The 27,773-nt window shown below is 43.1% G+C and overlaps 1 protein-coding gene across 3 annotated transcripts in view; it reads left to right on the top strand.

Moving 5' to 3' along the window:
* Positions 1-27,773, top strand: part of TDRD5 (tudor domain containing 5) — a 1,060,335-nt gene that overhangs the window by 222,012 nt on the left and 810,550 nt on the right. For all 3 annotated transcript variants that reach the window (XM_069232097.1, XM_069232096.1, XM_069232098.1), the window contains exon 5: positions 12,893-12,976. In XM_069232097.1, the coding sequence (XP_069088198.1) occupies positions 12,893-12,976 (84 nt within the window). The remainder of the gene's footprint in view (positions 1-12,892; positions 12,977-27,773) is intronic.

Below are 27,773 nucleotides of genomic sequence, written 5' to 3'. Positions count from 1 at the left end.
TATGTTAAATAAAAAGCTATTATAACTTTACTGCATCTGTGTCATTGCCTGTATTTGTATGAGACATAATATATCTGTGAGAAAAGGGTAATCTCCGTTTAACCACGACAACCCTGAGATATCTTACTTTGAGTCCATGTGTAAGCGACTGCCATAAACCACCTTTTACTATTGTGTTTCTGGTGAGGTGCTGCTTGTGAGCCAGTAAGGTTGGGACAACAGTTGCGACTTGTTGTAGGAAAGACTCAGTCGCCTACGAACAAAAGTACTGTTATCCTTAAACCAGCAGTCTTGCTCAGAGTAAGAGTCCAAACTACGACATGGCACCACCAACGATGGTGTTTAGGCACTAATTTACGTATACCCTGATTATCACTGTCTCACAGACAACAGGTACCCTAAGTACCATTATACGGAGACGTCCGTGGTCTTTGGGAGAATCCTCCTCAGCTGAACAGGTAACACCTAATTAAGCTGTAGATTGTTCAAGCTCGAACTCATAAAAAGGAAAAGACTTCCCCTATTTTGGTGTTCCGTTTCTCTAAACAACTATGGCTAATACCATAGACATTCCTGCAAATGCTAGACATGCACTTACACAACATTTATTAGCGCATGGCCTTACAGAAGAGGGCGGGGATGCTACGCTGATAATAGAGGCAACTGAAGCGTACCAAACAGAAACGTTTTACTGTTGGGTCACCTTTCCTGAGTCTAACCAGAGAACGCACACATTTCACACATATGAAATTGCGAATGTGCCTGTCCGGTACGAAGCATACCAGTATCATGAAATATTGCTCACGCATCAGGAGCATAAGAACTGGTTTGAAGGCGCTCTACCACATGTACTACGACGAGTAAGGCTAGGTCCTTTGAGTAATGAGGGACCTACATGGCCTATGTATGCCACATATACCCCTCACCCAGGCATACAGAACATGCCGATCGCAGATTTACGAGTATTATATAATGAATTAGTGGCATTATATAGACGATTGGTTCAGTTCGTAATGCGAACATTGAACACTACACCGGCGCGTCCAGCACCGCCAGTAGCTGGTGGTTATCAATTGGCTACTGGGATTAATCCACAAACAGTGCATACTATAATGTGTAAAGTGCCCACGGAACGAGAAAAAATACCGTTCTGGATAGCCCAGAAAACTAAACAGCTGGAAGCTGTGTTTCCCCATACTGGACCACAGGAAAAACATAGACTGCTCACTATGTGCTTGCCGTTTAAGATGGTTCCCTCGGTGGATGACTGTGCCACATGGGGTATAGTCTTCGCTGCCGTTTATACTACCACACATGGTACCCCGACACTTGCCAATTTACCAGAAGTGTTAAAACAAATACAAAATGAACGTCGGGCTGCACCGGCCCTGGATTTGGGGATGAAATTGATACGTAACTTTGACGCCGTCTCCTCGATAATACTGAGTAATATTAAAGGGGAAGCAGTGGCACTGGCAATACGCCAGCGTCTCCGGGAAACTCCAAACGTGGAACAAGAGAGACAGCTACCGAAAATAATTTCCGATACCTATACTAGTATAGGACGGGATAGTTTGGGAACCAAACCTAAAAAAAATTGAATTACCAAGTTTCACCCATAAGGAAGGTACAAAGCAGGCACAAGAGGGCTCTAAGAAGCGCTAGGACAAACAAAAAGATTTCAAAGAAAGGAGAAATAAGAGAGCTGATTCTCCGCATCTGGAGTACTCCGAAAGGAGGTATAATCTCAGAAATAGGGAGCACATTAGAACTCCAGACAGATATACTGATTCACGTCCCTCTCGTTCCTTTCAGGACGCACCGGATAAATGTAGTGAGAGAGGGGGCCGTCAAGATCGACGTCCGGAATACGTGAAAGAAAAGAAAGACTCGCCACAGTCTACCATTAAAAAAGAAGAAAAGACTCCTCAGCAAAAGCCGTTGTTTAAAAAGAAGAAGGTGGCAGGTCTGACAGTTAAAAATGTCAGTAGTATTGAGAACACTGTTGAGGAATAAGAAGTGGGCCGTGACTCTGTTGGACAGCGCCGCAGAGGTCACGATATGTCGCCAGAGTCTGAAAGATCATCTAGATGCGACAGCAACTAGCGATTACATCGCAGTTGAGACGGCGGATGGCCGCGTTCTCCCACCCGATCGGGTTTATGATTTGACTATTCAGATAGAGGGAGACGTAGAACGAATTATTAGTGTAATATTTTGTGATGAACTTACTAGTGATATCCTATTGGCCGAGAGAGACTGGCCACCTGAACACATCCGCAAGCTCCCGCATGGGGAAGATGTCATTTTGCCTTCTTTCTCCGATCTTGTTCCAGAAGCAGCAAAAGAAGCCTATGCTGCTGAATGGGCTTTAGCGCAGGCACCTGCACTATACAGTAATCATGTAGGTTGGGACAACCCTCTCCTTGTCATGTTATTCCCGTTAGGTCTACACCCCAACCACAGCCACAATACCCTGTTAAACATGAGGCCAAAGCTCCAGTGAAGGAGATACTATCACAACTTGAGTGCCAGGGAGTGATTGAGCCCTGTACATTGGCAGTGAATAATCCGCTATTCCCCGTTGCAAAGCCAGATCATTCATATAGAATAGTGGTTGATTATAGACTCTTGAATAGTCATACACGCACATATGCTATACAAAATTCACATAGCACAGCACTGATAAACAATATAGTGCGTAAGAAATATAAAACTACATTGGACATATCTAATGGATTTTTCTGCCAGAATTTAGCACATGAAAGTAGGGACCTAAGTGCATTTTCGTTTGGCTCTGAGAAACACTTTTGTCGTTTACCTCAAGGCTATAAAATAGCCCAGGCCTGTTTTCAGCCCGTGTAACTTCAATTTTGCACGAGCTTGATTCCGATGCATTGTCCTATGTGGATGATATCTATCTCACCGACGACGCCCTCGACATTCATCTTGCGAGGGTCGATCGGATCATTTTGGGATTTGCAGACCTCGGTTATAAATTTAATTTTAAGAAAAGCAAGATAGCCTTTCTTAGTGTATTGTCCCTGGGATATGAGCTATCAAATGAGGGGAAGAGCCTGGCCCCGCACTTCCTAGAAAAGGGTGCTCAACTGCAACCTCCGAACACACTTAAGAAATTACAGTAATTACTGGGTTTCTTCAATTTTGGCAGAACCTATATTCCAGATTATGCAGAACGCATCAAGCCCCTTTATGACTTAATTCAGCCCAATTTTTCTAGCAGAAGATGGACGATTGAACACACACACATCCTTAGGGACATGCAGCGGGACATGCTAGAAGCAAAACACTTGCATACATGTGACAATAAAACAAATTTGGTCATCAGAATAATTGCTGGTGCCCTTGGGTTTACTTATGTCACCTTTAATGAGGGTGACACAGTGCCGATAGCATATAAATCACACTTATACTCAAATGCTGAAAAACGTTTTGCACCTACAGAAAAGATTCTGACAGCAGTTCAGATGGCCGTCATAAAGGAGAGGCCACTTACCCAGGGAAAATGCATTATTGTTGTCTCCCCGGTGCCGGCCTTAGAGGCTGTCACTAAAGCGAGTGTTCCAAACGATAAGGCATTACATCCATGCTGGATTCTATGGGCAACGTCTCTGACCGCCACTGATGTTGATTATGTGTTTGACCCAAGACTTCAGACACAAGAATTTCTCCAGTATGAACAGGAGTACCCCGCTCCTCTACATATCTTGCCACTAGACAGTTATAATACTATCATACCGACGGATCGGCACAACCGGCTGTAGGTATTAAACATCAATACTCGGCAGCTTGCGCAGCCGTGTGCGGGGTAATGGAAGACAGAGTTTTCCATCCTCACAATACCTACACGCAGACCTTAGGGGACTGCACAGCCCAGTTGGCTGAGCTTAAGGCTCTTCTTCTAGCGCTCGAACATACTGAGGCAGGAAGCCATTTGATAGTTTGTAATTCATATTACTGCGTCCAGTCATACAATGAATATCTCAATCATTGGAAACTGAACGGGTTTAGAGATTCTAAAGGGAACACCATTAAACACAAAATGTTGTGGGGAAGGGGGGCTGATCTTAAGGATAAGCTACCATGTGTCCATGTAGTTCATACATTAGGACACCAATGTGTAGGAACACACGTTGCCGGCAATACATTGGCTGATGAAGCGGCCAAAGCATCAGTAGCTACGGCTTGTGTGGCTGCAGTGACTTCTCGGACGAGGTTGGATAATGAAATACTGATTGCCGTTAAAGCTTCGGCTGCAGGCAAGACCCTTCCGAAAGGATACCCTACGAACTATACTTACCATATCAGTGCACAGAATGTTGCTTATGCAACAATTCCTGGAGTTGGAGATCGAGTGATCCCCAATGAAGACCAGAGATTAGAACTGATTACAGCCGCACATGAGGGTGTCGCTTCTGCACATGCTGGTATACAGGCCACTATAACAATTCTACAGCAACGATACTGGTTGCCTGGTCTATGCAGATGAACTAAGCAGTATGTCCTTTGCTGTGACATTTGCCAGCAGATTAAGGGCTCTAATATCAGACGCCCTCTGCAGACGTCCTTCTTAGTGTCAGACAAGCCACTTCAGTGTGTGTACCTAGACCATTGTGGTCCCTTACAGCCTGATGGTGCATACAAATACATTCTAGTGGCTGTGGATTCCTGTTCTAGATTCCTGTGGGTACGGCCACAGCGGTCGGCTGACGCCCGGACTGTTATAAAAGATTTGCTGATCTTTATCGGTACATATGCGGTTGCAGCATTCCATTCGGACCAGGGTCCTGCATTTGCCTCTAAGGCATTTAGGGACACCATGGGGACGATGGGTGTTGAACTCCATTACTCCTCACCATACCATCCCGAGGGAAATTCGGTCGTGGAGAGGCGGAATCGTGATCTAAAGCAGTCCTTAACAGCTCGAGTATTAGGTTCAGGCTGCAGTTGGTTACATCACCTATATGGGGTCCAGAGAGCACTGAATAATCTGCCAAGACGGTCCTTGGGGGGGAAAGTCTCCATATGAGGTTCTCTTTGAGATACCTATTTATGTCCCCGATCTTGATGCCCCTGGTATGGTGGCAGCAGAAACACCATTTGACATAAAAGAATGTCTCACTGTTTTACAGGAGCTTCAACAATTTTGTAATGATAAATCATCTGCAAGTGCTGCCACCTTAGGAATAAGGGAATTGGCGAAAACTTCGACTGGCTGGATTCCTAACGGTGGGGATCTGGTTCGTGAGAAGATCGCTGTGAAAAAAGAGTTCGGTCCATCATACAGAGCACCTTTACCGGTCTTGGGAATAAAAGGCACCAGGACTGTCATCCTACCACCATTGTCTGGTTCTAAATCGAATAGATTCATCTCCATTGATGACATCAAATTACACCATGTGGCCGATTCTTCACAGTAGACCAGGAGGTCCCTTGGGTCGTTCCCGATCCCCTCCCACTACCCAACAGGACATCCATCTACATAGTAGGATGAACATCACTGCTACTGACTATGCAACTATGTCAACTGCTGTTCCAGATTCTTCCTCGACCATGGGGAGGGCGGAAAATTAACTTTTGTTGGTTCCAGTCACATCTTCAGTGACCACCCGCTTCAAGATTTGACTGTATTTTACACAAACACTTCCAAGACTAATGATGTTGTCTATCAAGACCCTCCACGATCGGTGGATCGGAATGCAGCGGGTCCTGTGTTTGCGGAAACTTCCTCTGGCTATTTCGTAGACATTGATGATTTTGCTTCGGATTCATCCTCAACTGTGACTGACAAACTTTCGAAAAGTAGTAAGCTGTATCGATGGCTTAAAAAGAACTATTTGGTCTACCCATGGAACTATCTATGGTTCTGTTTGACATTTTTTGCATTATTTTTATGGATTGGTTTTGTGACTGTTTTCTTTTTGTTGATTAATGGTCACTATATTCCTGATCGCTCCTCTGTGGATCCTGTTGATGAAATTTTAACACCACATCATTCTTCACATAAGGTCCTACGAGATTTGTCCCTTGTAAATATTACAGCGATACCAATTACTGATGGGATTGTGTGGGACAAAGTTCCGTTCGATATATGGGCCTACAGAGATTATTCAAGTACCATACGTGTTCAAAATTTCGATGTTTGATGTTATTACACCTAATGTTGTCTCTGATGATTGGGATGTCCAAACAGTTGATTCCATGCTGGCTGAGATGAAGGACTATTCCACTTTTGGAAGTGATGATGTATACCATTATACAATGAATTATGGGGAAATGTTCTGCTATAATAATTGGGGACATCACTACCTACACCATGCAACTAGATATAGGCCTCTCTTAAACTACACACAGTGGGAACACTGTTCCACACCACAAGTGGGGAGTCCAAAGTATTACAGCGATAAATTTACATACTTTTCCGGGCATGATAAAAAAAAAGCAGAGTCGTATTATTTTAAAATACCTCCGGCACAAATTAGGAAACTTTTGCTAACAGATACGAAACTGATTTATTCAGATCCTTTTGTTTACCGGCTCTCGCTTGAGGGTTACGAATATTTGAAAGATACTATTGATTTGAAAAGTGTATGGGGAACACAAGATTGGCAGATACAGGGTAGGGAGGCTTTGTTTCGAGCATGCCTGATTCCTGTGCAAATGATTTTCTTAAATGACACTATTGAGCAGACATCCTGTCTGGGGTTAGCAAAAATTAAAGACCTGAACACGCCCAGTATCCCTACTCCGACGAAATTTAGAGATTGGCAACACTTTTTTAATGTCACAGAAGACAGGCTAGATGCAATGGTTAAGGCTGGTACCTATAATTCTTCACTTTCCCGTCCCGGCGGGTGGTTGGTATGGCCCACCGACACTAATGAGTGTCAAAAGTGTTTTTGAACTGTTCAGGGGTTTTTTCCATTCCCAGGCCTGACCCTCGCTTTCTATTAGGTCAACATACAGGTATAATTACGACATACAGTGTGGGTAAGCTGTGCCAGCAATGGGTGCAGACAAATACGTTAACAGCGGTTAAGCAACACCTGAACACTCTTTCTGACAGTATAGACTTACAGGATTTCCTGTTAGGTCCTAGGAAACAGCGCTCGAAATGGTTTTTATATGCTATGTACAATGACATTTTGAGACTTTCCCAGATTGAGGCTGCTGCACGTTTAAGGCAACTAGATAGGGAAAATTTTTAAAAAACATTAGCTGTTGTTGACAATGGCATGAACACCCTGTCCAACAGGATTTATTCAGTATCAAATATAGTGTTGTCTGCTATTGATATCACTCAGATAGACTTGTCCCGGTTATATCATGGGCAAACACAGCTACGTTCCATCATGCAGCTGGGTTGGACATTACAGACACTGAAAAGTGGCCACATTCCATGGAGGTACATTAATGGGAGTGAACTATTCACTGCTTTTAATTTTTCCAGGGAACAAGAGACAATGGCTAAAAGAGAGGCTCGTTTCACCCTGCTTCAAGTAGAGAAATTAGATAAGTTGCCCTTCACAGTAGCAGAGAGTCCTTCAACTATTTGTCTCTTGCACGGCATTATTAGTTTACCGATTTTGACCTTCCGTTTCTCGAGCTGCCTGAAACATCTTGCAGTGGGACGATATGAGCAGCTTGGAGATAGCTTTATTAAGGAAGAGTGGGAGTTGCCCTTTGACTATAGTTGTCTGAACGGGGAACAGGAGGTCTTTCTTAGCGGAAGCGAATGTGAGACTGCTGTTCGTCATTCTATGATCTGCAAACAGGTGTCTCTTCACGGTCTTTGCAATGTGGGGGTCGCGAATTTGGCCTGTTTTCTGAAGGGTACTCCCGTCCCTTTGATTCGTCCAGTGTTTCATGTGCTTTCCAATGGAAGTTATGTTCTACTGAACGATCAAAGCTGTTGCGGCTTGCGACCTGGAATTGCCTACGCAATCTCAGTCACGAAAGTCGTTACTTGTTGTGGACATGTTTTGTTTCCCCCCACACAAGAGATAAAAGTATCTGAAATGTGGCCCCACATTGATACTATTAATGTGAACTATGACAAGTTGAGTAGACTAAAGGCGCTATTGTTTCAGAAACAAGTCGCCTTGACATCCGCAAAAGAGACATATGCTCTCCAGATTGCTAGATCATCAGCTGAGATACAATCCCTTTTAAATACCAATTTCCCCAAACACTTTGGAGAGCTGGTATCCAGAATATTTAATGCTTCAAGCACAACGGGGATTGTTCATTTTTTTAAGGCTGTCAGGTCTGGTTTCGTGTCCATCTTCCAGACTGTCTTCGGAGTCATCCCATCAGCCATCTATTCTCTCTTTTCCAGTGTGTTTGGTGGCTTTCCAATTATTTTGGCTTTAATTGGCGGACTACTACTGCTATTTCTTCTGATTCGCAGTGGTTGTTTCTTTCCAGCAACACAGAGCAATGGAGCCGCTCCCGCCAACTCCGCTGTGCCTTGAGCGCATGGTTCGGATCTTCGGTACACCTTTGCTGGTGGAACTGGAGTTTGACTGGTTGTTGTCATTCCGGCCTCTACTCTGGTGTGTACAACCAGTCTTCCGCTGCATATGGTGTCTATTTGAACATCTGCCTATGGTCTGTCTTGCGGTTGCACCGATATCTCCTGTGGACCACGAACTGCTGATGTCCCCGATGAGGGTTCATACACGGTCATGCCCCTTGAGACTGAGGTTGCTTCACGAGGCCACCTAAGAGCCTTCTGTTATAAGATCTAACATGGATGAGGACGCTGCAGCAAGTATTGATGCACCGGTGAATGTGTCTCACTTCTGCTCTGTGGATCCGTTTGTCCGCCCTGCAATAAATTTCACTTCAAACGATGTTCACTCCTTTTTGAGGTCCTTGACTGGTGTCTTCGATGACATTCTTCAAGATCCTGCGTATAACACATTATTGGATGAATTTGCTTACCATTTCCCGGTTCCAAAATATGCAATTATAATAAACGTTTGCTGTACTTGTCATAGTTGATATTATCATCTCTGTATGTATTTTTAGACGGATTTGTTTTATCATATTTTAACAGACAGCGATTGTTTTTTATTAGCTTAATTTATTAGCTTGTTTTTCTTTTTTTTGCCTTTGGCTTTTAGTTCAGAAGCAGCTTTTTTAGCGTTTAGGTTCCTGTACCTTCATCATACATGTTACGGCAATGGGGAGGGTGTAGTGAATCCTGATTTGTTTTAACGGGATAACAGGAGTTAGCTTAGCCGTAGGCTTGTAAACTCGTTCCCCCGTCACCTAGTGATTTTTAACCTACTTAGCTTGCTCTGTCTTAGCCCATTTAATTATTTATTTCCTTTAAGATGGCGTCCTTGTTTATAGTTAGGCCACTTGTTATGAATTTTATTATCAGTGTCACTGCGCCAAGGCGTCAAGATCAAGCACGAAAGACAAACAAACAGTAGGTGTTCACACTTAGGGATTTTCCCTCTCTATACTTTCGAGGGATTGTTGATATTAATTGCCATCCCAAGCATGCCTATTATCTATTGTTTTGAATTACACCTACGTCAGGAGACCTTGTAGATCTGTATAAATACATCACACTTTAGACAGATAATCAGAGGGATTCCGACCAAAGGGCATCGCCACCATCGCTGATATCGATGCTGCAGTCATCTTGACGCTGACCTAGTATTCGTGTCCCTGCGGAATCTGAGATAGAGACCTCATTCCAAGGTAACGAGGGTTGGGGGCTCCTCTCATGGACACGGCTTCGGCAGATTAGGTTTAGCAAACCCAGCTCTCCTTTAGGTAGGAGGTTAGGCCTATTATCATTAGGGTATTAGGTCATATTCCATCTTTTATATATATATATATATATATATATATCTCTTTCATATATTGCAAAATGGTGGGGGTCTTCATAACAATGACTCTCTTCTTCACAATACTGTTGCTTGGTATATTCATTATCCTAATCATTGCAGTTCATGCAACTTATCGCAAATTGCAGTTATGTTAAATAAAAAGCTAATATGACTTTACTGCATCTGTGTCATTGCCTGTATTTGTATGAGACATAATATATCTGTGAGAAAAGGGTAATCTCCGTTTAACCACGACAATCCTGAGATATCTTACTTTGAGTGAATGCGTAAGCGACTGCCATTAATCACCTTTTACTATTGTGTTTCTGGTGAGGTGCTGCTAGTGAGCCGGTAAGTTTGGGACAACAGTTGCGACTTGTTGTAGGAAAGACTCAGTCGCCTACAAACAAAAGTACTGTTATCCTTAAACCAGCAGTCTTGCTCAGAGCAAGAATCCAAACTACGACAGGAGTACATGTTTGAGGTCCTTATGTAAATGGGCTTTTGCATGATTTTTCTTCTGTATATAGTCCCAACTGTGCAGGTTTGCTCGGGTGGTCAAACCCACAGCTGGAAAGTTAAGATGAGGACCAGGCAGGGATGCCCATTATCGGCCCTCTTGTTCACAATAGCGATGGAACCGCTGGTGATTTGGCCAAGAGATGAGGCTTTGGGGCATATGAGTCTGCAACAGGGTGCATGTGGTATCTTTATGCAGATGACACTTTGTTATGTATGACATGGCCCAGTGAATGTGTTTCTACACTCATGCGGGCCAGGAGGTATTTGCCGGAGTAGTAGGCCTACACGTCAACAAAACATTGCCTTTTCTACTACGTTAGAGCTGGCATCCACAGGAAAATCACAAATGCATGCCCTGGGGCTCAAATTGGGTTAGGTCAACATTTTGATACCTGGGAATATAGGCGACCCGCACTGAGGCACTGTGTAATGCTCACAACCTGGGCAGGATATTTTAAGATCCAGAGCTTCCATACATTTCTCAATATCTCTTCTGCTGTCAATCATGGGAAAAATGGCGGTATCAAAAATGGTTTTGCTCCCACGTTGCCTACATGGTGCAAAATTCTGTGTATCTGATTGACTGGTCTGTCTCTCAGGACATTGCTGGTCTACTGACTCTTCCTGGTGGAGAGAGGTAAGAGAAGCAGGATGTGCCTGATGGTACTGAATATGGGCAGGGTAGAAGGGGGTCTGGGGCTACCAGATCTGGAACTCTACTATATTGGCGCTCAGCTACACTGTACAGTGAAGTGGTGTGCCAAGTGCCTGAACTGTGAAAGAAACCTGATGGAAGTGCTGCCGCCAGATGGTACCCTACCTTTCCGGGGATGAGAGGAGTGCACCAGACCCCACATACACCTTGATTGATAAGGCAGATAGCATCTGCATGGGAGATGACAGTTAAGAGAGGATTGTTCAGACGTATTTGGGAAGCTATGTCACAGGAGATGTGGAGGGATAGGGGATGCCTTGAGATGAGAGACCTGTACCCAGGGACAAAGTTTATAACATTTTAGGAGGCAGGCGATGCTTTCAGGATTGGTGTGGGGCAGTTTCTGCAGTTCGCCAAATTGCTGCATGCAGCTGTCCGGGAGGATTGGACCAGCTTTCCGGAAGTCCTCACCCCCTCTGCCACCCTGGAAATCCTCCCGGGTGAGGGAGGGGCTTGGGGTTTAATGGAAGAAGGAAACTACATTTGTAGCACTAAATAATTAAGAGATCCATGATCCGGCTATATGTTCCACGGACTTAGGATGATGATTTGCCATCTGCGCTCACTGACTCAGAGTGAGCAAGAGCTTGTGTGTGGGTACAGGAGGCTGCAAGCAATGCACAGTTCAAATTAGCACACTTCAGCTATCTCCACCATTCATACTTGACGCCAGCAAGGCTGCAGAGGATCTACCTAGCTGGGACTTCTGAGTGTCTTTGCAGCAGTGAGTAAGGTGGCCATGTTCCCGCACGTGACGTGTACATGAAGAAGTTGCTGCAGTAATTGAGTGAAGTAGATCTTAAGCTCATGAGGGTGGGACTTGCATTGAGCCTACGACCCTACTGGTTGAGTACAGTCTCCAAGCCCAAACACGGTAAAATGCAGCACAGATTTAAAAATCCTGGGCTTACTGCGGGTGGACGCCGGATAGCGATACAGTGGCTGTCAACTAATGGCCCGACATCATGGCATATGGACATAGAGGGGAGGGTGCTGGAGGACGAACTGTGATTGAGACGAGTGCATATGAATGGGGGGGCCAGAAGATGATTCGGCATACTAAGCGGATATGCTCCAAATTTATTTGCACAGTCCGAATGACCACAGTGAGACTGTTGGGAGCAATGGCACCTAGGAGAGCCTTGGTAGGCAATAACTGACCCCTGCCTTGTGGTAGCACGTTATGGGGGAGACTGCGGCGTGGCTGTGCCTAGTTAAGGCTAGATAAGTGGAATGGGAGGGAATAGGCGGCCGATGGTGGCTGGACAAAGATTGGGCATAATATGACATTCTGACTACAACTCATAAGTAAACATCATTGCTTTGATAATATTGCTCATTAAAGGGTGTTCTTACTGTGTATTTATGTTGTCTTGCTGTTGTTATTTTGTTGAACAGTTAAAATTACAAATCTAATCTATAAAAAAGAAAGAAAGCAGAGTCCATCAACATTTATGTCCGTGCCATTTCTTAGGAGAGGGTTTTCAGGGACTTGAGTCATAAGACAGTGTAGCTCGCTCAAGATCAATGTTAAAGAATAAAGACCAAGAATACTAACAAAGTGCGTGCTAATGTCAAAGTATTTAAAAGAAAAAGAAAAAAAACACTTTTAAGCTGTGGTTCGTTAACATTCCAGTGGCACTTCCCATAATTATACATTTTCCTCCAGGGTGTACCTTCCAGTTGTGTCCTAGTGCGATAATTCTCTTAGATTTAAACTAGTCTGCATTTTTAACGACTTACATTAAAGGATTACCTAACTAATAATTGTTTATTTTGTTTGCAGTTGGAAGAAGAGGCAAAGGTGTCTCTGGCACAAAAAGGGCCTGGTGGGACCATTGATTCTGAGCTCAAGGAAAAAATAAGATTTGTAAGTGTTTGTATGGAATTAAGAACCAATTTCTGAATGTATAGTAAAATGTTAAACACACTGTGTTTCTTCTCATAGAAACAGAGTTAATGGTTGCAGCCTAAATGATGGTTGCAGCAGGGTTTTCTATATCTCATTTCAGACAAAACTCCTGGATCCACAACTTTAATAGTTCGCCTAGGAAGGAAGGGACAGCATTTTTTGCACTGGTGGTTGTACATTACTTAATGTCAAAATAGTTAACGTACAAATAATTGCAGCTGTGGGTATTTCAGTAGAAATGCCCACAACCTGACATAATATTACCTAACCAGTTAAAGAAACTAATAACTACCTTGTAAAAAGCTGAATTTGATAGTCAAACCAGAACTGGAAATGGAAATGGAAAAAAGGGATTGTTGGGTGGGCTAAGCCATGTATGGCTGTGTTATTGTCTTTGCCTGTGTGCAGACATTTGTACTATACAAATGCCACACATATACAGAGGCTTTAGCCTTTCTGCTTACATTTGCAATTATCTATTGTTCAAGCAAAACAGCATATTCAAGTTCAGATTGTATAATTTTGTTTTATCATAATGGATAGGAAAAAATTCATTGCGAACTAAATTAGTACGACTCTGTTGACAGGCACTATGATGGCAAGTTCTAATTGTATTCAAGAATCGGAGGCTTATAGTGTGCCTTACATTCTGGCTTTTATTACGACAGCAGCAAGAGGAAAGAAGAGTACTAAAATCTGCTTGCCCCATTAACACAAAACTACAATACCTAGAAACCATGGGTCAAGATGTGTTCCAGATATGTAATGAGGTCTACGTAGTCTGTGCAGCAACCTCCCTTCATTTTCATTGAACTTGAAACTTTACACGATTGTGGGAAAACTGCATCACAATGAACACGAAACAATTGAAGATAAATAAGTAGGAAGGCACTCAGAAACTCCCCATCTTGAGAACAATAATTGAGCAGACTGCAAAATTGTAGCTGTGTTGGCTTGGAAGAAGAAAGAAGATGAGAGACAAAGACCAGGGAGGGCAAAGCAACAACAGACGTAAAAGAACCACAGAAAGATAGTGGTGGGAGAGTACTCTCCTTCATATCTTTAATAAAATTAAGACTTTCAATCATTAGGAAATTTGGAAAATCCGATTTTATTGCAAGACTGAAGGCTCATATTGTGCTCTTTTAATGCATATTAACAGTAGAGTAAGAAATTGTTATATGATCAAACTTTTTGAAAGTAGAAACGGACTACCAGTTAGCTGCTCTCAGAATGTCCACTAATCTAAAGACCAGGGTAAAAGAATTAAATGTCTTTGTACCCAATGAGTATTGTGCCCCATAAGTGAAAACATCAGTATCACCTGTTGTGTGATGCTGTTTACCCACCTGGCTCGAGCATAAAAAATGGGATGAGGAGACTTTCTAAAGAAAATAAGAAGTTGAGGAGCAGGCATTTTGAAAGTCAAAAACCTATCCTCAACATAGAGGTTTGGATGGCCAGGGAAGGCTGGAAATTAAAAGTAGTACCCCAAAGAAGTGATACTGTCTCACTGACAGATTCAGCATTTTAATATTAGGGACGCGCTTGAAGGATGTCCAACATGAAAGCATTGTTAGGTTTGCAGGTACACTTACATTGCAAAGACAAATCTATGCTGTTGGGCCATGAATCAGACATATTTAGCTCCAGATTAAAATCTCATAAAAACGTATAATTTAATAAAGGAGAAATACTTATCCTAACTCCCTTTCAAGCAAGTATGTTGCACGGATGTTTACCACTGGGTGTTTCTTTGGTCAGGACATGCTTGAGAGAAATAGCTGATCTGTGGATTTTGTCTGTTATGTAAAACTTGCCTGAAGAGGCTGGAAAGCTCAATAACTTTGCCACAGCTGAGACTTGGCACAAAGGGATCAAAGTGCAATTCCATACATCACTGGCACCAAGATTCCAAAGCAGATCTCTGAAGTCTTTTGGTACAGAGAGGCAAGTATCTTTTGATGAATCTGATTCTGCCAAGGTACTGGGAGAGACTGGAAGAAGATCCGGATTTCATACATGGCTATAAGGGCTAAATGAATACCATTTGACCAAGTTCTCGTCTGACCTTGGAGAGGCAATGTAATATTGTTATGAAAGGAGGAAATGGGTAAGGGTGGCCCTGATTAGATGGGTGAAGAAATGCATTTGTTCTCAGGACATCTGAATGCAGTTTCAGCCATAAAATCAGCTGAATTGAGGATTCATTCAGAAGCAAACAAATCTGTTGAGGGCAGTCTCCAGAGAATGTAAAGACTTTGAAAGATGGGACAGTGCAGATTCCAGTCGCTGGATTTCCTTAGATGACAATGCAATGCCAGTTTATGAATTTCCTCAGATTGGAGTACCAGTCGGCTAAAGTATTTAAACTCCATGGAATATACTATGATGTGACGGAAACACTGTGAAGCAGGCAGTAACCCAGAAAATGCAACATAATAAAAAATCCCACACCACTTTATAAAATGATCTCCATATACAGCAAAATTAGTGGTTCACTTTAACTGGCAGAAACGTCTGTGCTGGGCGGCCAAAATGCATTCCAACGATTCTCCCGGGTCAAGCAGATTCAGGTGCAACTTCTAAGGGTTGAAGTTTGTCTACCAGGCTGCACCTCAGCATGCAGCACTGGTCAGGCTTTTTGGCGCTTGGCTCTTCAAGGAGTAGGCTTCTCAGCTTTTATGGTCCTGTAGCTATAACAGGGAGTCGGCCAACAGACCATAGGAATCACCTTCTCTGCCTGACCGTCTGAGACGACTTTTTCTCAAGTAAAACCCCACAACCGCAGTTCTTCCTTTGCTAGCCCAAGATGCAGCAGGTGCTTCCAGCGTGTGGTGCAGCTTCTCTTTACTGGGTCCAAGGACACTGCATGGCAGTCCTTTTTCAGTCCTCTCTCCAGTACAGTCTTGATCTGAGGCCTGGATGCCAGTGACACCACTTTTATGCTCATTACGAACACAGGGGATGTGACGACTAATTAGCCAATGGCTGCCAGGTCGATTTCCTGTGGAGTGAGGCTTGTAGTTAGTTCAGAAAGCACAATTCCGCCTACTCCTTCCATGGGCGAACCCTTCACTTGGTGTGTGGAGCTCCCTAGCCCATCCCAGATGTGTAGCTACCTGGTGGCTTCTCCCTCTCTGTCCAAGATACCAGCCTGTCTGCTAAAACAAAAGAGCACACCTCTCATATGTGACTAACATTTTCCCTCCAAAGACGGCTTCACTTGAAGCTTGCCTTTTTGCCTCATACCCTCTTTGGCCGTCCTGTAAGGAATTGGTCACATTTCTTCCCTTGGCAGGTCCTTTGTGTTCTTCAGTATTGGATCTTTCATATATTCACATGCTTGAATCATTTCCTGTCGTCGAAATGGGATCCCCAGGCTACCATAGAAAGCAGTAGTCATGACATACATAGCCGTGAATGTTAAAAAAAATAAAATAAAAAAAAAAAACATTCACTTCAATAGCTTATCCTCATCATTTAATAAGAACCAATGTTCAGCCAATCAGGTGACAGCACCCTCTAGAACACTCGCCACAGAGTGTTCAATCCCTCAGGTTTTCTTCATGTCGTGTGATGGGAGTCTCCCTGGGTTCTGCTCAATTTATTACATTTTTTCTCTACTTTGAAAACAGTTCACTTCAGGATAAGTTTAAGATCTAGATATACAGAATCTGACTAAGCAACCGTACCAGAACCAGCAAAGAAGGGACTGTTCAGACCATGTGGAAAAAAAGGCTGCACTCAGAGGATCTACACAAGGAGTGATTCTACTGTTTACACCCTGAACACAAGGTAAAAGATTGTAAGATATGCTGCACCTTTTCTCAAAAGATATTGAAAGATAGAGAGGGACGATCACTCATTTGGTTGCAAAAATTTAAATCTAAGGACACTGCTCTCTTTGAGGAGGACAGTGATAATTCCTCGAAGACTGAAATATCCCATATGAGGGATAGGTCTCATAAGCCAGTGCCTCCAAGGACACCAAAATAGGCAGTGAAAAAGACCCATCATGGGTCATCAGGACATTCAAAAAAGTCAGAGGAACCTTCACATTCATCCAAAAAGAAAATCTCCTTAGATAATGTTCAGTCTGAATCTGCTACTCCTTCACTAATGGAGAAACACTTGAAAAAATTCACCCTCTCTACCGTGGACGGCAAAATCTCTTAAAACTGTTACTAAACCACATCTTTAATCCTCATCGATGACAACACTGTTGATGACCTAGTCAGCGTACATCTCCGACATCACAAGTGATCATTTAGTCTTCGCCAGTAGCTGCGACAACTATGCTATTCATGAGAATCCTGTAGATGACAGCACAGTCGACAAAGAGGTCACTGACAAAGGTGCTAACAGGGAAAACACCACCGCCTCCACTGATGGCCTCATCAACAAGTTCCCCGTTGAGAACAATAACATGCCAACAAAAACCTCTTTGACCTCACTATCAACTATGGCATTGTCAATGAAAAAACCATTGTTGCCGTTGTCAACAATTTCCGTAAGGGGGAAATCACCAACAGAGACATTATTGCCTACGCACGCATCACCAAGTAAGGTTTCATTTTTTACACATGCACATCTGCTTGATGCTGATGAGTCTGCAGATGAAGGTTCTTTTGGGGCCACCCATAGTCCCTTGGAGCTGCATGTGAAATGTCAAGAGGATGTGAGGACCAATAGTATGACGAGTAATATTATACCTCAGGAGAACAGCCCGAGCAATATGGAGGCCCGTATCCAAGTTTTGGTCGCCAGGAGCTGCACGAAGAGTCAGTTCATATGCCATTGACCCTAGTAAATCTTCCAAAAATGCCCCAAGATTATTATAGGAGGTGTCCAGACCCTCCACCGACTGCTTCTTCAATGCAACCTTACAAAACCAATACGGTCACCACAGGTTCAAACCCCTGTTACATGCACACTGCATGTATTAAACATAACTACGACTCCAGTACCTTCGCTGGCTAGGACACTTGCTAAACTGCCAGTGGATGACACACCCTCCTCGGACGAGGACAGGGATTATGGGGGGATTAGGGACACTATATCAGTCTCCAATAAATAGTATGACTACCTAATCCCAACACCATCCCCACCACTACCACAACCAGTGGATTCCCCACCTGAACCCATTGGTGACTTCCACATCCTAATAGAAAGGGCAGCTAAAAGGTTCCAGCTTCAATTGACGATTGAACAGTCTGATTACTTTCTCTCGGTCTTTAAAGAGCCCATTAAAAAATCAATCAGGGCCATCCCTTCTGTTAATTTAATCTGGGAGGAAGGTATTAAAACAATGAAAATGCTTTTACACTGTTGGCAGTGCTGCCTAGACCAGACAAGAAATATAAAGCACCTGATGATTTACCGGTATATTTAATTCCAGCTGAGCCTGACCCTGTATTTACGCAGTACAGCTGCGTGGATGTGCCGATGGTGCAGCTCACAAAAGGTAAGCCAGTCTGCACCCATCCGAGTCTGACTGGAGCCAGGGGCCAGCGATGCTGCTCGTGTTGCAGAAGAGGCAGATATACTCTGCAGTAGATATACATTGTCTTAAGAACAGAGGTAAAGATTTATGTTGACAGCACATACAGGGGTATTGAGTATTTGAGCTACCCACGGTATTGAGTGTTTGAGCTACCCATGGTTTGCAATATCTGTAAAACGGAACTAGGTATCTACCCTCTGCCGAGCTTCAGGCCCAGACATCATAAAAGGCGGCATCACACCCAGACACCCAAAATATAGTGAAGATATATTTTTGTTCTTGGAATGTAAGAGACCACATGTTTTGTTTCTTACCGAGAAGTGGCTAAAAGAGGAGCCTACCACTGATGTTGTCATGGCTTTTCCCCTGGGATACTCAATAGCAAGTCAGATCCAGGAAGGCAAAAGAGAGGGTTAGGTGGCTGTAATTTTTAAAGATAAATGGAAAATAACATTTACCTCTTCCAACATGGCGGGATGCAAGGGTCTTCAGTTCTCTATAACATTCTCACCCACCTTCACCTTTTTGGGCATGGTGCTGTGTAGAGCCTCAAGGGCGACAGCTCAGTTTACTTCAGTACTCCCCGACATAGTGGCAGAATGCTGCCTTAATAAAGCTAATGTTACTCTTCTAGGGGATCTGAATGTTGATTTTGTAGAGTGTGATATAGCCTGTAGGCTAAATCAGAATTTGGAGACATTTCATTGAAAGCAAATTGTTGTAGGCCTGACCCACAGTTGAGGTCATCTACTGGATCCTGTGTTCACTAACCTCTCAAATCTTATTAACAGAAGAAGCTATTCCTATCCCGTGGTCTGATCATCTTATAGATTCAATCAAATTGGTAGCTGCAGATATAACAATACAGTAGCCCTGCTACAAAAACCTAGACAACCGTGGTTCAAGCTCGATAGTAGGGAATGGTGAAGGATCTTTCTGAATCCATACCTAGCCTGAAAGGGGACTCAACAGTAAGCCATAACATCCTGGAGAGTTAGATAAACAGTTGTCTGAACACACTCATCCCTTATAAAACCAGAAGGTCAGTCAGAGAAAGAACAATGCCCCCTGGTATACTTATGCGCTGACAAAATTAAAGAGCGAAGCAAAAAAAGAGGGAAAGGGAGTGGAGGTAAAAATATGATGGCACAAATAAACTTTGCTACACAACAGCTATTCCGATATTCAAATGTACTTTAAAGCACACAAGAATGAGTTATTTGAAGGAAAAAATTGAATCTGCTCCAAATTCCCCAAAACAACTGTTCACAATTGTAAGCTTGTTAATGAGCCTCCCCCACAATTTCTCAGTTTGTCCAGCATTTATGAATCGTTGTAATACGTTTGTGAAAGTTTTTCAAGATAAGACTCTTAATATTTTCAACTCACTTCCGACATTAGATCTGGTCATAATAGAAGACCCAGCTTGTCATTGAAAGGGCCCCACTCTAAAATCATTCCCTACATTCAATTTAGAAACATTGGGGACTGTTTTAAAATGCATTAAGTTGGCATCTCCTCTTGACCTAGCTTCACCTGATGTATTACTAAAAGATGCGAGTGTTCTCCCGTCTCTCATAATGGATGTTCTTAATCTCTCTCTGCAAGGTGGCATAATTCCACCTGTCCTTAAAAACAACAGCCAATATGGCTTTGCTGGAAAATTATTGGCCTATTTCATTGCCCCCGGTGGCAAGTAAAATTGTTGATAAATATGTTAAACATTTATCATACTTCCTGGAAGCCCATGACATTCTGGCAGCACACAAATGGGCTTCAGATGGGGGAATAGCACAGATACTGCATCAGAGGAAGCAAGAGCTATCCTACCTGGCAGGCACCGCTGTGTTGATCATGTTGGACATAAACAAGCCATTCAACACTGTATTCCATTCCACTCTTATCTACTGAATGAAGGGAGTTGGAATTCAGGAGAGGGCTCTAAATTGACTTTAAGCTTTTGTGGGCAATGGAAGCTTTCAGGTGAGTGAGTAGATATGTTTTTCCTTGTGTATTTCCTCTCACATGTGCCACAGGGCTCGTCTCTGAGCCCCACGTTTTTCAACATCAATGTGCACCCCATAGCAGAGGTTGTCCTGTCATTTGGATTGGACCTTGTATTTTATGCAGATGACATGCATCATTATGAAATTAAGACTAAAATTCAAGTCCACCTCACCCCAGCTTAGTCAGTGCTTAATGAAGGTCACAGATGGATGTCTGCGAGCTGCCTGAAACTTAATGTCGGAAAGACTGAAGTACTGGTAGTTGGAAACAATCCTACAAGATGGATGGATGGAAGTCGCCTGGCCAGAACATCTAGGTGTCCGTCCCAAACTTGCCAGGTTATAAAGAGCCTTGGGTTTTGAATTGATGAAAAGCTGAGCATAGAAATACAGACTCAAAAACTGGCAGGCTCCTGCTTCAGTACATTGAGATCTCTTACGAAATGCCTGCATAGGCTGCTTCCCTCCACCAAGAGAGTGGTGGTACAAAGCCTTATCTGCTCAAGACTGGATTATGGGAACTCCTTTTATTTAGAGAACCCACAATATGTCATTAAAAGACTTCAGGTACTTCAGAATAGCGCCACAAGGACTCTATTTAAAGTCCCAAATACCAATCGACAGGTCCTGCATTGGCAGCCTTGCATTGGCCACCTGTTCAGAAAAGGATTTCATTTAAGGCGTTATGCTTGGCCCATAGGATACTACACGGTAAAGGCCCTCCTATTATTAGGAAACGGATCTCACCCTACGTTCCCAAAAGATTGCTTCAATCACAAACACATGGGCTCCTTACAGTCCCAAAATCAAGATATGGTGGTCACTCATTTGCATACCTTGTAGCTAAACTGTGAAATGGTCTGCCGGGAGATAATGACATTTCAACAGTCAGAAATTAGGTTTAGGAGGCTGTTGAAAACATACCTGTTCTAAACTCTTACAGAATGCCTGTGTTGCCTCTGTTAATGTGGTTTGTTAGCGCTGAGATGCCCTGTAGGTTAGCTATGTGCTTTACAAATACTGTATAATCTAATCTAGTCTAATTAGCTGTCCTAAACCTGATTCAGTAGTAACACAAGCAGCCCAGCGTCGCTCAAAGATCCGTCTACTCCCATTTCCACACCACTGGATAGAGAGTTGAAAAATACTTATCTTCTATGGCAGCCACTACTGCCAGAGCAGCTCGTTCTTTAGCTATACTTGGCTGCTAGGACAGACAGCTGTGGTCGGACGTCACCACATACATTGACCTCTTGCCAGAGGATGCAAAAGGAGAAGCGAAGAACATTTTAAAAGAAGAGACAACCTTCTCTGAGATTATTGATTGTGCAATAGTCCTATTGTCAACTGGCTTTAGAAGACTGGTGGGTGCAGCTGTCTTTAGGAGGCAGGGATGGCTGAAAGCAATATCATTCGGGCCAGAAATACAAAGGAAGATCCTTGACATGCCATGTGACACTGAGGTACTATTTGGCAAACATGTAGACGATGCTCTACAAACCATCAAGATTGACACTGAGACTGACAAATTCTTAGGAACACTGCAGATGAGTAGATAACCCTTTTGGGGAGCAAGGGGAAGAGGGCTATACTCCAACAGAGGAGGTAATCAACTATACAGGCAGCAATACCAGTCCTTTCAGAGCCAACATCATTCTTAGTATTCCTAGCAACAGTACAGACAGCCACCAACAGCAACGTACAAACCAGCACTAAGACAGAGGCCACCTTCCTGAGGAAGAGACACTGCCGGAAAGCAAGCACCATTTAGCAGTGCTGGATATACCCTGCAATTCACTGAGACAAATTGGGGGTCGAATCTCAAATGATTTACCCCAGTGGTCCATGTAACGAGAGACAAATGGGTGCTGTATGTGCTCACTCATGGACAAATAATAAAATGTACCAAAAATACACCAAATACTCCCCAGAGAAGGGGTGGCTACTCCTGCAAGATACATCAACCATGCTAAAAAAAAAAGAGACAATAGAAGAGGTTCTGGTTACTCGAAGGGGAATTGGTTTCTGATCCTGTTTCTTTCTGATGAAGAAAAAGGAAAATGATGCCCCATCTTGGACGTTTCATAAATCAACAAATATTTAAGAAACTAGTCCTTTTGCATGTTTACCCTTCAAGATATCATGCATCCCTCAATCATAGGGATCACTTGACAGCACTAGATTGCCAGGATGCATACTCGTTCCAATTCACCCAGAGCATCGCAAATTCCTAGGATACAAGGTAGCCGGCACTCACTACCAATTCAAAGTTCTCTTTTGGATTGAAATCTGCTCCCCCTATTTTTACTAAATGTCTGGTGCCGATGGCAGCTCACTTGAGGCAAAAAGGGGGGGAGGTATTCCCATACCTAGACTATTGGTTGATGAAGGCATCCATGTCTGTACAGGCAACAAGAGGTACAACAACCCATCTAACAGTATTCATCCACCTTGGCCTTATGGTCAACAAGCACAGACCCTTTCTCAAACCTTCAACAACCATGGCTTTTTTAGGAGCAATTTTGGATATGAAGTAGGACAAGGCATTCACCTCACAAGAAAGGCAAATGATGATTCAGCAGTTATCACAAAAGTTAATGAGAAAAAACGGCTGTTTCAATTTGACTGTACAAATCATTCCTTGAAATTATATCCTCTTGCATTGCACTAATTTCAAATTGCCATCTTCACATGCTACCTTTGAAGGAGGCGTTAGATAGGCAATGGTTACAAATCCAGTGGTGACCTCACAATGTCATTCAGATTACTCAAACCATGAGAACGTCCTTGCAGAGGTGGGCACAGAGCACAAACGTATCCAAAGGGTTATCAATCCTAACTCAGATCCCTGAATTAGTCATGACCACAGACACGTCCCTGGAGAGATGGGGGCACTCTTCTCCAGGATTAAACAATCAATGGAGATTGAAACAATCTCCAGAAGAAAATGCACATACATTTGCTGGAATTCAGAGCCGTAGCATTGGCCCTACTCTCATTTCTTCCCAGAATAGCAAAATCATCAGTGCTAATTCGCACGGACACCACCAACATTCGTTATGTAAACAAACAGGGAGGTACAAGGTCATTCGCCTTATCACAGCAAGCACAGGAAATTTGGAAATGGACTCTGCAACATCAAATACCACTCAAGGCAGAACATGTGTCACGGGCAGCCAATGACCTAGCAGACACATTGAGCAGAACGAATGCCAGCTGTCACGAATGGGAGCTCAACCAACAGATTCTCGACGACATTCTTGATTATTGGGACAAACCAAACCTAGACCTCTTTGCAGCAAGGAGATATCGGAAATGGGAATTCTACGCAAGTTGGCACCCTCAGGAGGGGTTGTTGGGGAATGTGTTTTTGATCGGATAGTCCGAGAGCTTAGTGTATGCTTTTTTACCCGAACTATCCGATTCTGAGGTTCCTCAGGACATTAAAGAAGGACCCTTCCTGTGTAATCCTGATTACTCCCCGGTGGCCCAGAAAATTCTGGTTCACAGAACTCCTGTTACTTTCAGTACAGACCCACATTAAATTGATGCCCATACCAACGTTACTAACGATGAACCACGACTAGGTATTTCACCTGAATTCCACATCATTACACTTGTCGGCCTGGGTCCTGAATTCATTGAGTTTGCAACCTTGAATATTCCTATAGATTATAGAGAGAATCTCACAAAGACCAGAGCTGATACTACCAATAAAACATACAAACTTGAATGGAAGCATTTCCGTTTGTGGTTTTGGGAAACTAATGTTCATCCTATTTAATCACCATCAGAGCAATCTGCTCCAATTAGCAAAATCTGGCTTAGCTCACCCTTCTATTAAAGTACACCTGGAAGCGATCTCACCATTAAAGTAAAGACACCTCCTCCTTCTTGGCACCTAAACATAGTGCTGGGACAACTAATGAAAAGCCATTGGTGAAGGTCAGGCGATTTCCAGTCCATGGCCACCCGGCGTTTATATAGGACAAAGACGAGGTCAATGAATCTGTGGAGGTGCTTATTGTCTTTCATGCGAGGGAGAGCCCTAGCAGGTATGAAGAGGGTGTGGGGAGAAGGTCATGTGTTGTCAGTTCATCACAATCTCGATTACCTTGTGCCAGGTTGGCTGCAGTGTCGGGCAGTCCCATACCATGTGATAGAATCCTGCCAGTTGCAGTTTTCAGCATGGGCAGACATTAGAGAGCAACGGAAACAGGTGCTTGATGCGGTGGGGATCTAGATAAGCCTGATGGTCATAGTTAAATTGTGTGAATCTAAACCTAGGGTTTCAGGACACTCCTTTCACTAATTGAAGCACCCTAGCCCAACCTTTATCTGATAGCGGTTGTTGCAGCACTGCATCCCATTTGGCGTGTGTACTTGCCATGGGATTTGGCGGAGTGGCATGTAATGCCATATATAGAGTCGTAATAGCATGTCATGTGCCTTCGCCCGATAACATAGCATGTAACACTGGGGAGGTTCCTCATCTGCGACACCCCAGGAATTTCGCAGCGCGAGTTGCAAGGGGGAAAAGGTGAGGAATTGTCCAAGTGAGATATTGTACTTCTCTGTAATGTCCTGGAATGTCATGAAGGTCCCTTCCATGTAGAGATGTCCCATGTGGTCAACACCTGAGTCTTTCCAGAGGTCTCGGTCAGCGGCCCGTATTGCTCCTTGCAGGTTTGGTAGTTCCCAGACAGTTATTAACTCTGCGAAGAAATACAGCAACCAGAGAAATATCAGCATCTTAGACACAGCAACACAACCCAATGGGGACAATAGTAACAATTGCTTGAAGGGCAAGGGCTGGCGGATATTAGCGACCACCCTGACGAGGTTGCCCTCCCGGATGTCCCTCACAGTATGATAGATGTGAACTCCCAGATATTGAAAGGAGTCATAGCACCACTGGAGACATAAATTCGCTTTTCAACTCTGCTGGTAGAGGGAGCGGAGCTAGAGGGAACAAGCACAACTTGGGCCATTTCACCTGTAGGCCCGACGCACCCCCAAATGCAGCTAGGAGTTGCATAAGGCTAGGTAGGAGGGCAGTCCTGGCATCCCAAAGGTAGACCAGAGCTTTGTCCGGATAAAGTGATATAATATCCCCTTTCACAACTTAGTGTCAGTCTTCATCAAGGGGCCTTTTCAACGCCCACGAGAAATGGCAGAATTTGCATTTCCATTCAACCAGATTGCCTTCTGAATCTAATAGAAAAGTTCAACAGGATGAGTGGATTTTAGTATTCTACTTGGCTTGCTCTGCCATGTAAAGTATCTTTGCAATTAGACCCTTTGCAACAGTAAGTTTGTCTTGGCAGAAGTACTCTTTTCTGTACCTTTCTTTTTAGACCTTACTGTATTTAAAGAAGAATGGCAAAAGTTTTTGATCACTATCAGGAGTTTCGCTGACACATGACTTTAGATGAAGGGCCTTGGACCTTCAAATTTTAATTTAATTTGCTCCTTACAGGTATCTTCAAGTGTTCCAATTCTTGCTCTAATGTAACATGAGAATTTAGGTAAGGTAGACCCAGTCTGAGTACAGCTGGTAAAACAATAGACTGGGGTCAGTAAGCGGTTCTCTTGCTCAATCGAAGTTTTAAAAAACTGCCTAGTGAAATGTTTTCATGGACAGATTTTGAGATTTCTCTCAATTTGTCATTCTTTGGTCAAAACCATTTCAGATCTGTCCCATCGCCTCCGTCTGAGGCTGTGTCAGGAGTATAAAGCACTGCTTTTGAATCATAGTCAGAATCTGTATTATTAAATATTCTTTGGATTTTTACATTTGTTACCAAAATATTTTGGTGAATGAGGGTCTATAGTCTGATGATCTGCTATAGAGGAAGGAACATGTTCCCTCAAGATTGTGACACCTTCAGAAACCACGTCTACAGACTTAGAAGCTTCTTCCAAATTCAAATCTTTTGACTTGTGTTATTTTTTTATGGCGAGGTAAGTAATGTTTATAACTGGAAAGTAAACTTCATATTTACCAGGCAAAATATAATTTGATTTTAGACCTGCTGTTTTGTACCAGCTGTTACCTGCAGAAATGACATAGAAGCTATTATTTCCTTTACTGAAAGTGTTACACAATTATCAATTAAGTTTCTGCTCTTTCCTTTAAATATCTCTTCACTCTCATCCATGTTTGGTTCAGAATTATGTATATTGTTTGTCCTTGTTCATCAATGTATATGAAATATCTCCTTAATTGTATAGAATGATCAATTAGCAAACAAACTGCAGTGTTGAACAGAAATGTTGACAGTATTTTAGTCTTAATAGGGTATAGAAGCCCCATTCCATCCCAAATGTGAGTATATGTTAGTTCTGTAGAACAAAAAAAAGTTAATGGAGAGATTGAGCGAAAAAAATGTTAAATGTGTCACCCAGGAGAGAAAACACGCTGCCTCTGAGCAAGACAACTGCCGTCTATGTGCTGAGAGGGGATGAGGGAGGAATGAAGCCGGCTATTTGTGTACCCTCAGCTGGAGAGAAGCTTGAGAGAGCCTTTGGCGGTCCCAGCAGCCTGAATACGTTCTCAAATGAGACTCGTAAAAGAGAAAATTCTGACTGGGATCAGAACAAACGGAAATCTGTTCTACCAAAGACATGAATGTAAACTATTGTGCAGATGCACCATTTCTGGGGGTACTGAACTTCCCCTCTGGACCCAGAGTGACTTATATGTATGCTGGTGTACAACATGATTGCAACTGCAAAATTCTGTCTAAATTTCCTTTCTTCTAGTTTTCTACCTCCAGTGTAGAAAATATGTTAAGAAGTCTATGGTGCAAAGCTGGTGCAGGGCTAGTGGAGGCAGGGCCTCTGCAATCTCGACACTTTGTCAGCCTATCTGACAAAATCTGAATTAAGCCCTTACTCCTAAAGGATAGTGTGGATATAAAATACTTGTAAACTGTAACAATTAAATAGTGCATAATATACTCCCTAGACATCTGCATAACTTGACTAAACATATCAGAGTAGTAAGTTACTTTCAGTACACTAATGTGGACCATTTGTCCCACTGGTGTGGAGAACCCTGTTTACATTAACTAGAAGTTTTGATAAGGACTTTTAGCTGTAGATTTCTGACCTTTAGAATATTTCACAGGTGTCAGACCGGATCCAGAAACTTTAGAAAATATGTCTGTGACAGCTCCTCACCAAATTTGCCTGTGGTGCGTAGGGTCTAAGGCATGCATCAATGAACCTGGAGGCCATA

This window comes from Pleurodeles waltl, chromosome 4_2, assembly GCF_031143425.1.
Source record: "Pleurodeles waltl isolate 20211129_DDA chromosome 4_2, aPleWal1.hap1.20221129, whole genome shotgun sequence".
NCBI lineage: Eukaryota > Metazoa > Chordata > Amphibia > Caudata > Salamandridae > Pleurodeles > Pleurodeles waltl.
This window is presented reverse-complemented; position numbering and strand designations above follow the sequence as displayed.